This window comes from Choloepus didactylus, chromosome 10 (genome assembly GCF_015220235.1).
Source record: "Choloepus didactylus isolate mChoDid1 chromosome 10, mChoDid1.pri, whole genome shotgun sequence".
NCBI lineage: Eukaryota > Metazoa > Chordata > Mammalia > Pilosa > Megalonychidae > Choloepus > Choloepus didactylus.
In genome coordinates, this window is record NC_051316.1 from 10,256,402 (window position 1) to 10,271,901 (window position 15,500).

At 45.3% G+C, this 15,500-nt stretch overlaps 1 protein-coding gene across 4 annotated transcripts in view; it reads right to left on the minus strand.

Moving 5' to 3' along the window:
* The window catches only part of FAM120A (family with sequence similarity 120A), a 127,836-nt gene that overhangs the window by 56,438 nt on the left and 55,898 nt on the right, over window positions 1-15,500 (minus strand). For all 4 annotated transcript variants that reach the window (XM_037798601.1, XM_037798600.1, XM_037798602.1 and 1 more), the window contains exons 5-6: window positions 14,820-14,916; window positions 52-149 (exon numbers count right to left, since the gene is read on the minus strand). In XM_037798601.1, the coding sequence (XP_037654529.1) occupies window positions 52-149; window positions 14,820-14,916 (195 nt within the window). The remainder of the gene's footprint in view (window positions 1-51; window positions 150-14,819; window positions 14,917-15,500) is intronic.

Sequence of the window (15,500 nt, forward strand, 5' to 3'; positions counted from 1 at the left end):
CCCTGACAGATTCAGGCCCGGCAGCTGCCCAGAGACGGCAAACACCCTTACCACAGGTTTTGCTTGCAGCGAGGTCTGTGGAATGTTGAGCATCTGAGGCGGAACATATGGTGGCACTATCCCAGGCATTCCAAACTGATTTGGTCTGGCTGTTTCATCAACATGGAAAGAAAATAACACAACAACCATGAATAGAAGCACCCCAGACCGCACAACATGCTTCATGGCTAGCCTATTTCCCAAGTGTCGTACACCTACTTGTGCTGACTCTGCCACTGGCCCCACTTCTCACTAATAGTTAAAAATTGGTGTTTAACATTTAAAGAAATATTTAATTTTATAGTGATAACTTAAACACTGGGGCCAGGATTTTAACTCTTGCTTTTGTTTTTAGTCCATTTCCTCATGTCTCATTTGTCTCTGCTGTCCTCTTTAGGGGCGTGCTCTGTAATTCAGTGTCTCCCACTTCTTGCTGCTGCTTCCTGCTTCTTTTAACCTGAAATCTCAGCAAAAGCAGATGGCCTGATACTATTCTAGCCATTAAAGGAAGAAAACAGGGGCAGAACAATTTTCTTTACATTTGTAAAGCAACAGAACTTTTCTATTAAAACCATTTTACATTTAAAATTAGGTTGTTAGCTAACTAGCAAGCTTTTAAATAAATTTTAAAAATAATAAAGAGTTGCTGCTTATAATATTTTGTTTTTAACTGTTAAGCAAAATCATTTAATTTGACTACACATTTTAACGTGCATTACAGGATCAGTAATATGGGATTCTGTGCTCTTTTAAGACACTATTTTATAAAACTATTCTGACATGCATTGTTGCTTGCTATTCATTATTTTCATGCTAGCTTGTAAAAGCAAAGACTAAGGAGAAAACCTTGAAGAAAAATGGCTTCAGGAGTAGGTACTAACTCAGCTTTAAGAAATTACGGAAAACAACTATCAGTCAAGCAGAGCCAGGGAGCCTCAATATCTAAGACACTTTAATTTGCCTTTGGCAACCTAAGGACAGGTGGAAGTTCAGGAGTCCAAGTCAGGTGACATCAGTTGAACTAGTAAGCCAATCATGTTTCATTCAAACCGCAATTCAGGTCTCTATGGGAAATACAGGACACGCAGTGACACAGGACTGAGTGCAGCCCTACTGTTAAAAACAGCGCGAAACAGCCCAGAAGTAAAAGTGTTAAGTAGACTCCTCAAAGCTTCCTTCACCCCCTAGACAAGCTGGTACTGGGTGCCCACCACAAGTCAGGCTGCAAGTTCCAGCCGGGATGCAAAGAGACAGACCCCAGAGTGTCATCAAAGGACTTTCAGACTGCAGGGTGATGCCGAGAAAATACAGAAACTGTGCAGACACAAAACAAAGACACCACTGGTGCCCTCATGGCTGTTATCACTTCTTCCTTGGTCTCCTTTAAAAATGGAACAAAACCAAACCTAGAGATTCCTGACCTTCAATCTCCTTCTTTAACCATTACGAGTGTTTCTCCAACCTCTGAATCTGAGCAGCACTTGGCCAGAAAAATACAACCCACCAGCCACTATCTCGCACACCGCCTATTTATCATAACAAATAAATAAACACATTAATTCAATTAAAAATACAAAAATTTAAAACCTCCCCCAAAGTCTCCATGTCATTCTCTGAAAAAAGACTTCCACCGGTGAATTAACAAGCTTCCTAAGTGAACTGCTGAGTCGTGCCGACAGCGGGAGTGCCGACACAGCCTGGTGAGCACAGCTACAGCCCACCCCGGCGTCAGGACCATATGGGCGCTGCACGAGCCCAGGGCCAGGCCACGAAAGCTGGGAACAAAGTCATCGACTCAGAGCCTGGAGCACCTCACTCTCCCCATTGTCTCCAGATGATACCGTAGGCCTGATGCCCGTGGGCCCTCCATATCCCAGCTCTGAAGTGCCACAGCTTTCACTGATCCTGGCTCTTACTAAGAGGAAATCTTGGCACGACTTCTACCCGTATACCAAACAAAGAACAACACGGAGCACAAGCAGCGAACCATGGCAAAACTGGCCACACAGGTGCATGCACACACTCACATGCTCATGCACACACACACAAGGGGACACTTGACCAAACAACAAATCTACTAAATCTGGATCTCTGTGGTGAGATATAAGATCCTGTGTTCCTAAAGACCCATTCTCAGGTGGTCCTCAATTATGTCCATATTTTGGACCAAACAGCATCATGAAATCCACTCAAGCACTAACATTTCACTTTAAAACACTTTAAACACATTTCCAGCTCACGGCCTCCTCTGGCCGCCCTTCCGCACCTGACTCCAGAATGAAACAAACGAGAGGCTGGGCTCTTTCCTTACGTAGCAGCAGCACTCAAGTGAAGTCAATCGTTTCTGTTCCATTCTAGTTTTGGCCTTCATATTCCAGAAACCTCCTGGAAAGCATAAATTTTCCTTAAAACAAAACAAGGCAAACAAAAAACTATACTACTGCTAAAACCAAAGACTGCCAGGGAAAGAATATTTTCTAAACTCGTAACTGCAACCATCGACCCTAAATAAACTTTTGAAAATCCACAAAGCTTGTCACTATCCCACCATAACCTAGCTCAATCAGTGAACTGACTCATCTGCGTCTCTTACGGCTACTGAAGTGCATAATGGTCCGGGCAGGGCGGGCCTCTGTGGCTGCACGGCTTCTGACATTGGTCCTTGTTCCCAAGGCCAAGGTGCCGCGAGCAGAACCACCGTCTGTCTCCTCATGACAACGGTTGCTCTCCAGACAGACACCGGACCACGAGGGGAGGACCCCACCAGCGTGGCATCTCCCCTCGCAGAAACGCTTACTGGAGAGTTGTGGACAAAGGGCAACAATGCAGGGGAGAAAAGTTTAATGACTATATGAAAAATAGTTTCATGGTTTTAAAAATGTTTAAAACATACGAAAGTCTTCTTTAAGAAGGAAGGGGAAAGAAACGCCCCCTGCGTCCTTACAGAAGCACCCAGATGACCTTACATTATTACGGTCATATCTTTCCTTGAGTGAGTTTCTAGGCCTAGACCACGCTGTCCATCTTTTGCTCTAAATTAAACTATAGGAGATTAAAAAAAAGAACGGTGTTAAGCCAGAACCTCTGTAGAACTACAGTCAGCGCTACCCCAATCTCCATCCCTGGCTCAGCCTAACAAATGCTTAGCTATTACTTGGCATACTGTTACTTAGATATTACATCAAATGAAACAAAGCACATTTAAAAAAAATTCAATGACGCATGAGAGCTGATATGCTCATTTTTAAGGTATTACACAAAAATATGTAGCTTCAAAAATTAGATTCAAAGATGAAGTAATGTAATTTCACACTAGTTTTCAATGCTTGTAGAAATCCAAGGCAAAAATTCCCAACTATTTTAAACATGTTTAAATGGACACATTTGCTAAACATCAACCTTCTACACAAGTTAAGACACAAAACTATATGAAGGAAAACGTCATGTAATTTGTTCCCGTTATATTCTAGGAAAACAGTTTGGAAAAAGGCAGGAAGGGAGCAGGGGAGCACGAGTGGAACACACAGCAGACCGTTTGGCCAGAGGCCGCACAGAAGGGGACAGGGTGACTGGAGAGTAAGGCAGGCTGAGCCAGAAGGTGACGGCCAGGGCCTCGCTGGAAGCCTCTGAGCAAGAGAAGCCGTGAGTCGGCCCCATGCCTTCAGAGGGTTGGATTTTATAGGGAAAAACAGCAGTGGTTCTGGTGAGCACCAACTCCGCGGTGCTAACAGCTGGGGGAGAGAAGACACCCGCCCATGGCCCACGGAGAAGAGCCAGAGGTCACTGTCCATGAGCAGACCCGATTTCAAAGAAAGGCAGAAAAAACAAGGGGTGACCAGCTCGGAGAAGCGAGGTTAGGAACGAAGTGAGTAGGCATGTCCTGGATGGCTCCTTAAGAAGAATTACGGACAATGGGGACAGATGAGACCAGGGAAGCCTACTCCAGATCAGTGGGGATGAGGCTTTCCAAGCACCACAGCAGCTCCCCGCTGACAGGTCACCTTGCCGACTGCCTGGCTTCTCCACACGACAACACCCCTCGGTAGTCCAGCCTGTTGGCCGGATTCCCTTCTGCCCCTGAATTTGGACAGAGCGAGTGTGGACGTCAAAGGAGACCAGGTGACTGAAATCATATCCAAATCTGTTCAGTTCCTGAGTCCACCTACTCAGCCAGAGCTGTTCGAGTTCAGATAGCAAAGGATTCTTGTGCTTGAACTGACAGCGTAAGGTTCAAGGAAACAGAGAATGAACACTAGAGCGCATTTACCCACCTACGTTGCTGTGTAAGTCTATGGCAAAATCAGATACAGTAGTTTCTAAACTGTGGATTTTAGAAAAGCACAACCTAAAAGAAAAGTCTAACAGACCTCTATTCTGAAGTAATAGGTAAATTAAGCTGACATTCCTCCTGTTACCTAATACTCCACAACACCATTAACAAACATGATGACAAACACAAAATGCATACAGCATATCCATCCATCGTTTAAAGATGCATTTGTCTTTTAAACCAGACAACAGCTGAATGGAGTACATATTTTCAGTTCTTCCAAAATGACCAAGTTTGAATTTTTTTTACCTGGTCTTCCAAAAAGCCACAAGCCCAGACGGCCCACATCCCTTTCATACCACATAACCAAAACAAACTTGCTGTAAGCTGAATGAAAGGTCACAGGAATAGATGGAGAAGCAAAGCTGCTGACAGGTTCGAGAGAATCCTATTATCTTCTGAGGAGGAAAGATAAATGCACTTTCCATTCAACACACACAACACCTTAGCTTTCTCTTCGGCAGCATCTGTTCTAACACCTGACAGTGGTGATATCAATGCCATTTGCATTTGCTTTAAAAGGATAAAAACTGAAAAAGATGAACATGGGTGCATCTCAGAAAAAGCAAGCGCAGTGATGGAGCAATTAGAAGAATCAAAATACTTTTTATTATCCCATACATGAAGTAAAAAAACATAAAAACATGTTCGAGGGGTATATACAGTATATAACTTCTAGGGTACCCTAAAAGTAAAAGATTTTCATCTTAAAGAATCTGAAGCAAGTATTATTGTTTGTTAAACTTGTTCAGTGAATGGGTACACTATTATTCATTATACTACTCTGTATTTTTTAACTACATTTAAGGCTTTTCCTAATTATAAAAGTTTGAAAAGGGTATGTATAGTAAGAAAAACTACAAGATAGTGTGAAAACAGAATACTACATAAAATTAAAAAAATTTTTTTATTGTGAAATTTAACATACATACATAACAGCAATAACTTTCAAAACACAATTTAACAAGTAGGTAGAGAGCAAATTTCAAAGAATGTTATGGGTTACAGTTTCACAATTCCAGTTATTTCCTTACTGTGAAATATATATACAGAAAGCTGATAACTTTCAAATACAATTTAACAAGTAGCTATAAGGGTAATTTCAAAGAATTTTATGGGTTACAGTTCCACAGTTTCAGTTCTTTCCTTATTGGGAAATATAAGATGTATACAGAAAGGTGATAACTTTCAAAGAACAATTTAATGAATAGCTATAGAGCAAATTCCAAAGAATGTTATGGGTTACAGTTCCACCATTTCTGTTATTTCCTTCTAGCTATTCTAATACGCTAGCATTTAAAAAAAATATTTATATAAAGATTCAGTATCTGTATCCTTTGTTAAATCCTGCCTTGTCTGTTGCTACCCTTTCTTTTCATTTAATCACTGTCTTGATCTTCAGGGATGTCTAGGCAGTGACCACCCTAACTTGCTCAGATTGAAAAGGGGTGTCGACATTAGGGAGGGGGCTGCATCTGGTTGTTGCTCTTAAAGAGGCTATTGCCTCTGGGTTTAGGACTTGTCTGGCAGAGGAACACTCTGGAGGATTTAAGTTTCTGAGATGAACTCAATAAGTGAAACTTTCATAGTGTCTCAGACAGGTACTGAGGTATTTCAGGACTACTGATGGTCAGGGCTTGGCCTACTGTGGGCTTTTGGGATGTCTGGCTGGAGCTTGCATAACCTCCAGGACAGCCTCTCAACTCTATATGACATCTCTTAGCCACTGTAACCTTATTCTGTTACTTTTCTTCTCCCCCTTTTGAACATAAATTTTAAAACAATGTCAATTTTAAAACAATTATTAGTAAAATTACAGCAACAGTACTGTATCAAATACTTGGTGACAATAAAATGTTTAAAAAGTGATCATTATAACAGCAAAAAAATTATAGCTTCAAAATCTTCTAGAAGAAGAAAAGAGGGACATGGTTAAATGCATTTTGGTATATCCACACTGGGGAATATCAGGCAGTCGGAAAGAAATAAGGCAAACCCACATGAAGTGACATGGAAAATCCTCCAAGGTGTACTGTTGGGTGGCAAAAAGGCCCGTTTCTAAGTAGTGTGGACAACAGGACCCCATTTACGAAAGACCCAGAAGTATGGCGAGTTGGCCCTTGGAAGTGGGAGGAGAGCAGGGGGTGCAGGATCGAACCCAGGGGCGCCTCCTCACCTGCCATCAGATGGAGAGGAGCTGAGGTACTTCCCTGCACCTGCTCGCATCTGCAACCCCAGGAGCCCAGGGACAAGGGCAGCCACAGAGGAGTCTGAAGCGGCTGGACAGCGAGCGACAACCATCTGCGTGGCCCTGGGTGCTCCTGAGCCTTGCCAAACGAGCCGCCCCACCCTGGGTGGCACTGCACATACAGTTCTCTCTCACCTTCACATTGTTCCCAGCGTGCATGCCACCCTTGGGTTAGAACAGCACCCCCGTCCGGGCAGACTGCGCAATGGGTTCTTTCCGATGGCGTCGCCCCTGCCCTGCTTCCCAGAGTCGGCCCCGGCCCCCTGGACAGGCGTGGTTCTGATCTGGGTCCTGGAGGAGCTCACCCCGGTTTCTCCGGGAGGGGAGCTGCATCTGCAGGTAGCTGATACCATACTGGACACACGCGCCGCCTCTTCAGAGGGTGAACCCTCTACGCCTCCCCCCATGTTCTTGTGGCCAGGCTGTTGAGGAGCAGCTATATTTCACCCACAAGAAAAGTGCTAACAGCCATCTAAAGCAAACAGAGTCACAGAGAGACCTAGGTTTTGGTGAGATATAAAAGACGCTGCCTGGTCCATATAAAAGAAGACATTTGTGAGCACTGTGCAGTATTTATTTACTGTGCACTCTATCCAAACCTAACTGCCATACCCAGCAACACGAGTGCTTTTTCTGGCGTTAGAGAGGGATGATGCCCTAGAGCAAAGCAGGGATAATTCTACCCATGAGCACAGTCCAGAGCTAAGGCCCACGAACCATGCATGCTTTCCTCTTACAGGCAGCCTCCCCAACACTGATCCCACCCCCCGACCCAGGACCAGCCCGCCAAGGCGACATGCTCCTTGAGCCCCTGCGGCCCGGAGGTCCTCACTGTGGAGTCTGCTCCCTGCGCACCTCCACTCAGCCCTCTGCAGAAGCTCTCCCTCACCTGCCCAGGTGATTTTCCCACCACGCTGCCACCCCCGGGCCTGTGCTTGCTGACCTGGTTCTGCCCAGACTGCTCACGGGTGAGCGGGGGACCACCGGGGCTGGACGAGAGCCTTTCTGGCCCGACCTCGGCCTGTGGGCCTCTGTTATGCGGAGAGGCCCCCCAGCCCTCTGCAGCCACCACAAGGGCACAGGCCCACTCGCTTCCACCTCCTGGGGGCTGTGGGCCGCGGTCACCCCACTTCTGTCTGCCTGACCTCTCCCTCCCAGCATCCGCCTTCCAGGCGAACCTGAACCTGTCAGTTTCCTCTATGGCCTGAGGACGGGCGTACTTGCCACCCGGCCTATCTTCTTCTGTACTTTCTGTACTGAACAAGGGGAAAGCTGACAGCTATTTTTTCTGTGATCTGCTGCCTGAGGATCAACCACCCACCCGCAGAAAACTGGGAGAGGGAGGAGTCACGGAGGCCTTACTTCTGCTCTCTCACCAACACTCAGTCTCACAACTTGCGGCCCACACCTGCCCAACTCTCAGCAGAAGCCCACACGGAGACGGCTCTGCTCCCCAAACACCATCTCCCCTTGGCTCTCGCCACACCGCACACTGTCTCCTAGGTTCCCCTACTCTGCCGGCTTCACTTCCCCTACCTGGGATACTCCTTCCATCCCCACCCACCGCCCAGTTCCAAGCAACACCGACTCACCAAGGAAGCACGAATCTGATTCCAGCTGAGGGCCTCCACTCGGCTCCTGACCTGCAGATCCAGCTGCTCTTTTCACACCTCCACCAGGGCCCCAGACTGTCCTCCCATATTCTCATCTCCCTAATGGCACCATTACCCACGCTGTCACCATTCCAGATCTCTCTCTCCGCTCAGCTGCCCCTAAACATCAGTCACTCTACCCAACCCCCAGTCTGTCCAATGCACTCCACCGTCCACACCCACAGCCCCCCTGCCTGGACCGCTGCCAGGGCATCCTGTCCCACTTTCCTACGTCCACTCTGCACTTCACAGCCGGAGGAGACAGGACGCACCTCTGCGCACCCCACTCCCCGGATCAGAGCTCTTTAACGAGGACACTTCCTTAAATGTGGAAATGGGGAAATAACACTAGAAACACCGGTGAAGGGTTGAAAAAGCTTTCCCCTCAAGATAAAGAACTAGACTAGAATCTCTACCACCACAGTCTCCTATTAAATTCTGTGTTGAGTCAGAGCCAGGTCAGTAAGTCATGAGGACTGAAAAGGAAGATACAAAAGTACAGATTTAACCACCTATTACAAAATACAAAGGACTTTACAGTCAATTATGAAAATTACCAAGAATTGAGCAAAGCTGTTTCATATAAAATTACTTTGCAAAAGTCATATGGGTTCTGAACACAAGCAGTTTGAAAATATAATTTAAGAAAAGATGCTACAGACGTATCCCAGAGATACTGTGGGTTCAGTTCCAGAACATCCCAATAACAAGAGTATCGCAATAAAGCAACTCACACGAATTTTTTGGTTTCCCAGTGTATATAAAATTGTGTTCACACTAGACTGCAGTCCACTAAGTGTGTATTTGCATTACGTCTAAAAAAAACATGTACACCTTAATTAAAGTGTGCCAGACATGCAGCGAGCAGAGGCTGTGGAAATAGAGCACCAATAGCCGTGCTTGACACAGGGCTGCCACAAACCTTCAATCTGTTTAAAAAAAAAAAAAGTAATATCTGTGACGTGCAATAAAATGAACTGCCTGTACTTGAAAGGAGCCCTCATTAACTACTTAGCAATATATGCAGAAAATCAGTAAAGTTTATTAAAAGACATTACAGACAACTGAGATTAATAGAGGAAAAAAATATGTTCTTGAATACACTTAATATTAAAGATATCTAGTCTCTCCAAACTGACCTATAGCTTCAGTGCAATTCCTATAAAAACCCCAACAAGGATTCTAAAATTTACAAGAAGAGTTAAAGGGGCCAAGAATAGCAGAGATCCCTTGAAGAAACACCAGGTGGAAGATGTGTCCGACCAGATACCAGCATTACTACTGGGCTATAGTAATTACATGTGAAACCGGCACAAGGATCATCAGAAATCCAACAGAGCAGTTCAGAAACAGACCCACAGCTAGAGACTTGTTTCACGACAGAACGGGATGATGGAGAAGTGGGTGCCGAGGACAAACCCATTCAGTAAACAGACTGTCCACGCAGGCAAACAGGACACTGGATGCCTACTCCCTCCAGACACAGAATTCAATCCCAGGGAGACTTAGAATTATACAGGAAAGGCCAAACCACAAAGAAAACTGTCAGAAGAAAATATAAGATGGGTGTATCACCTCAGACTAGGGGAGAATGCTTCCTTTTATGGGCACGGTAAACACACACAAGGTGCAGGGAAATGCCCAGCGAGCCCACCGGCCCCTTCAGGCCGTCCCACCCTGACTCACCCCCACCCCACCCTCCCTCCCTCCTTCCACTCTGGTGTTTTCAAGTACGCATCGGACAGGATACTCGTTTCATCCATACACACAGGACTTAATGGTGCAAACAATAAAGGAAAAAATCTATGTATCTGAAATTAAAAGTAAGAACTCTAGATCAAAGAACATCATATATAGAGAAAGAAGGCCACAAAGTGGGAGAAAGTATTTGCAGCCGTATGACTGAGGAAAGATTAGCATCCAACATGCATAAAGCACTCCTATGAATCAATATAAAAAAGGCAAACCACCCAGTAGAAAACCAGGCAAACCACATGAAGGGGCATTTTACCCTGGAGGAAACACTAGTAATGAGGGAATGAAAATTAAAACCATTTGGGATACGATGTCATAACAACCAGACAAAAGAAAAGAGTGCCCACCCACTTCTGGTGGGAAAGAAAAACCGGCATGTCCACAATGGAAAGCGGCATGGCACTAGCAGGACATATTCTACAACTCCACCTGAAATCCCACTCCCAGTTACTTATTTTTGAGAAACTCTTCTGCTTGTGTATCAGATTGCATATAAGAGTCTGTAATGGCAAAAGTCTGGAAACAGCCTGATTTTCCATCAGTAGAATGGATCAATACATAATAACACAATGGAATGCTAGAGAGCAGTAAAAATGAACTACCGCTACCTACATCAACACGAGTGAATCCCAACAATATGAGTGGTGGGCTAAAACACAACACTTGCCATTCGATTCCATAAATATCAGACAAAATGCAATTACATAGTAGTCAGGGATAAGGATGGCCAAAATTATAAAGAAAAGTGAGGTAATGATCAGTACAGATCCAGGGTAGGGGATGCAACCAGCGAGAAACAGAAGACAACTATCATACGAGTAATCTCTGCTGGGGTTTGTATCATTAACTGGACAAATACTCTGTGTGTACAACAGTTCACAACATCATTTAACGTTAACTCAGCGAGTTCTTGTTGTCCGAAAAGTCCAACCCAACGCTGTGCGTGGACACTCCAATGCCAGCCTCTCAAGCGCCACCTGCCAGTCCCCTCTTGCAGCCTGTGTCCAGCCAGTTCTTTTTCTTCCTCACCATGTCCTCTTACCTCAGGACATTGCGCGCCTCTCTCCTCCACAGGGATGAACTGCCTCCCATATCATCATCTCACCAAAGCCCTCCTCAACCTTTAAACCGCCTCTCACCGTAAACATTAAGTTATCAGCCCAGATACCCTAATCTAACCCTCGGGCTCCTGTTTAGGCGTTCCTCAGTCACCCAGAGTCTGTGCTCCCCACCTGCCCAGCAGCACTCCGTAAGGGCAAGGGCACCGCCTGTCTGCTATATTTCCACACCATCCGGTGCTGGTGGGCACATGGGTCCTGGGAGGGAGGGAACAAGTTACTGAGCTCACTCCATCTTCTCCCAGGAGGGCCTGTAAAACCCAGCGGGCGACTCTCCAATTTGGGAGCAGTGACTCCCAAATGCCAGTCCAACTGTGGACGAACCAACAGAAAACTGTTTCTTGAGAATACAGGCTCTCGACGACCACTGAAGATCTGATAAAACACTTCCTGCACGGAATGTAAAATTCCAGCCAGGTGCAGAATCTTCGCTTAAGGTCAAACTCACCCGATTTTATTCCCAATAGCTAGCCTCTGCACTTCTAGTGTGATTCTCTCAAAATTCCTTCACAACTCTACACAGACTCTAATTTCTAAAATGATCAATAGACACAAGTTCTATTGAACAAGTTATATGTCCAGGTTGGTTGTTCCAAATTCTGAATGTATTTTCCTGAAGAATAAAATATTAAATTATAGGTGGACTTCAGGACAGATCATGGAACAAAAGACTACCTACCACTTAGCTGCCACATATAAAAATATTTTTGTGGAAAACATGTTTTGGGTTCTAACTTGGGATGCCAAGTTAAATGTTCAACTCCACACTGCTTCTTCTAGATTTCTGAGTTTACACATCCCAGTAGTAAGGATAGCTGAAATCACTGACAGCTCTCTCTACATTATTTTTGTTTCTTTGTCCTTATCAGAATTTTCCATGCATGCAAGTGTTAATATCTTAATTAGGAAAACAAAACACAACACAACACAAAAGTGATTTTTAAAAGAATCCACATCTGAGGTTCCGAATCGTGAGTGTAGCTTGAAATAAAGCTTCCTTCCCCACCGGGCCTCAGGCTCTCCCCAGGCTCACCCCAGCCCTTCCTGGCTGCACATGGGCCTTCTGAAGCCCCCTGTTGCTCCCAAACCTCCCGCCTCTAGCCCTTCTCTGCCTGGACTTTCGTCAGTCCCCATGTCATGCAGTTCAGCTCCCTGCAACAGTTAGAAGCACAGGAAATGCTTTCTAAGAGAAAGGACTTAGAAGGGAGCTAGCCCTACATTAACCTTCCTGAAAACCCTTCCAACAGCCCAAATGTTTTACCAATCAAACTCCTGCTCTCCCTGAACCACTGAGGAGGCAAAGTGAAAGTGAAACTGAATTCAAAGAGTCTCAACACTGTCTAGGAAACACTCACCCCCAGGAGCACCTGAGGATTTAACAGAACACGAAAGCCCTTTCTAGAGCCATTACATGTGAGACACTCGCACCTCTACCTCAAACTTCAGACTTGATCAAAAACTCACCTTGTCTCTTGAAAATACCTCCAAAATTGTTCTTGGTAGCCCCAGACCAATGCCAAATCTTAAGTCTGGTGTCTTTCTCAATAATCTTATTTTCCATTTCTCATCTCTTGAATAAAGGTTCCTTCCCCGAGTACACTGTAATTAAGAATGTTTAAACTACAACTGCCACCAAGATTATTACATGAGGATCAAAATGTCAATAAAGATGCACAAGGAAGCCAAGTACTACCTTCCGTGAACTCCTTCAGGCTTTCTGACAACTCCTCTCAACACTTAATCATTCACTGCCTTTCCCAGCTATTCTTCTGCAAGAACAACCATAGCGTCTGCCACTTAACAAGTACTCAATGAAGGCACGTGACATATACTCTCTTTTAAGTTTCATGTAATTATCCTACTTTAATAAAGGAAGACCCACGAGGCTGACGAGTCTGCACCCGCCTGACTTCCAAGCATACACCCTTACCTCTCAACACACACATGCCGAATGTCTCATGGTACAAGGGGACACATCGAGGTCCAGGCCCCCACCTCTCACCTCAGCTCATTCCCCCTCTCCGAGAGGAATCCTAAACACTTCTACTCATCCACTCCCATACACTACATCTGTGGTGTATTAATTCATCGAGTCAAATATTTACCCGCCGGGGATACAAGGGTGACGTCACAGAAAAGGTCCTGTTCTTTCAGGCCTCATATTCCTGGGGGCAGGAGGGGTGGGCGTGAAGAGAAGTCACCAACAAGGGCAGAGGATGGAAGGAGCTGACGTGCTGGAGAACGGCTCCCTGGCTGATTCAGACCGGCAGCTCAAGAGGGGCCTCAGAGGAGAAGCAGTCAAGCCAGGAGGGACCTCGGGGGTCAAAATCACCCAAACACCCAGAGTCGGGGGAAAGAGAGCTCTGTCTGTGGCAGCAGGGGTGAGAGCCCAGGCAGGAGCAAGTGTGGGGAGCAGGCGGGGTGAAGCCAACAGAGGGCCAGTGAGGGGGTGGCACAGTCTGATTTACATTTATAGAACATTAATAGGGCTGTTGTGAGCAGGAGAGGAGAGGCGAGCCCTATCAGGAGCTGCTGCAGTACCCTGCAACCATGCTGGGATGGGGCAGCTGAAGGGGACGACGGCCCGTAGGCCCTGCCTCCTCCACACAGGCCCATCTCGCCGTCCCTGTCTTCCTTTATCAAACTGCCAGCCACTGAAGACCACTGCTTTCCTGGCTACCTTCTGGCATGCCGTTTCCCCACACTCATCTACCTAATTTTTATTTGTACTTCAAGACTTAGCTCAGTCGCTTCTTTAGGAAGTGGCCCTGCCTGTCTCCCCTTCTGTGATTCACAGCATCTTATCGTGCTGTGTCAATATTACTGATGTTTGCTTGCCACCCCCCCCCCCGAGGCTGGCACCCTGCCTTTCACCCCACCCCCTGTCTCCCCAGTGCCCAGCACCAGGGGCACCAGATGTCTGGATAAATGATGAATGCCATCACGTAAAGGACAACTGCGGGGGAGATTTTCAACCCTGGAATTAATCTTCTGGAACCAATAAAGGTGCCCTAACAATCTCATGAACACACCTTTTGTTAACAGATTAGAGGAAGCAAACAATGCAACTTAAACAACAGCTGGCTGCACTATTTTCTCCTGGTTGCACTGCTCTGGACCCTCAGAGAGGTAAATCTGATTGAGGAAGGTACTTATGGTTTAGTGCTTGACAACCACCCACGAGATACTCACTCTGCAAGCAGCTTATAAACAGGCCTACAGTTTATAAACATTAGATTCCCCAAATTCAGATCTCTGAATTATATGTGGCCTTTTACAAAAAAAGGCAACAGAAAAGGAGATACAAATCTGCTCCATCTATGAAGTCATTTGTAAGTCTAGAGGACCCTGATGTCCTCAGGGAATCCTGTGTTTAAGAGGAAACTGCAGAGACACAGATTTCAACACAGTGTCCAATCCCCTACTGCCCAGCAGCCTTGGTCTTAGCGGCCGCTTCTCCCCCTCCACTTTCAGAAGTCTGCAAGTCTTCTGCTCCTCAGTACGGCCGGGGTTCCTACTAAATGTGCCCATGAACTGTGGCTACACCTATCTGCATAACTGTAGAAAATCCTGTTTCAAAAGAATAAACCTACAATATTATACACAGGGTGAATATGTAAATCTCTTTGGCTTACTGCATGGTCAAATCTATCACAGAGAGGCCTTCATTTACTTACCGAAGTAATGTGGTGGATGAAATGACATAGGCTTACTAGTCGCTGAATAATATCCAATTGCTCTCTTAAACCGAATAACTTTGTCATCTGTTCTAGACTGAAATAAATGTAGGAAAACCTTTGTAAATTAGTATGGCACTGGTCATGGGTATTAACATTTTTTAATAATTCAGCACATGTATAATAATCTAGCTCAAGTTAGAAAAGAGTTTAAAATGACATTAAAATCCTGAAGAAAAATCATCAGATTATTATGGAAGAACCAAATCAAACATTAATTCTTTTTAAGCAATGTAGTTAACATAGAATTCTGAACTGGCAGCCAGGAGACCTGTGTTTTGGGATGTGATTCTATGACTTGGAACTTTGAATCCAGCTTCTCTGGGTCTCTGGCCTGCCTGGAGGTTTTATATCCACATCTTGCAAATGGGACAGGCCTACCCAGTGGCTGTAGCTCTTTAAAGAGGGAACAGGAAGTCACAAAACCTCACCTAATACTACTCATAATGACTTGTCTGCAACCCTTACTTTCCTAAAACAAGAAGAAGAAAAAGAAAATCTCTGACCATCATTTGAAGGACACAGACAAATCAGAGATCCACAATTCCACTTGATCTACTTGAGGCAGTTTGTCTTCTTAGTGGAAATTCAGAAGCACAGACGCTATGAAATTATGGTAAA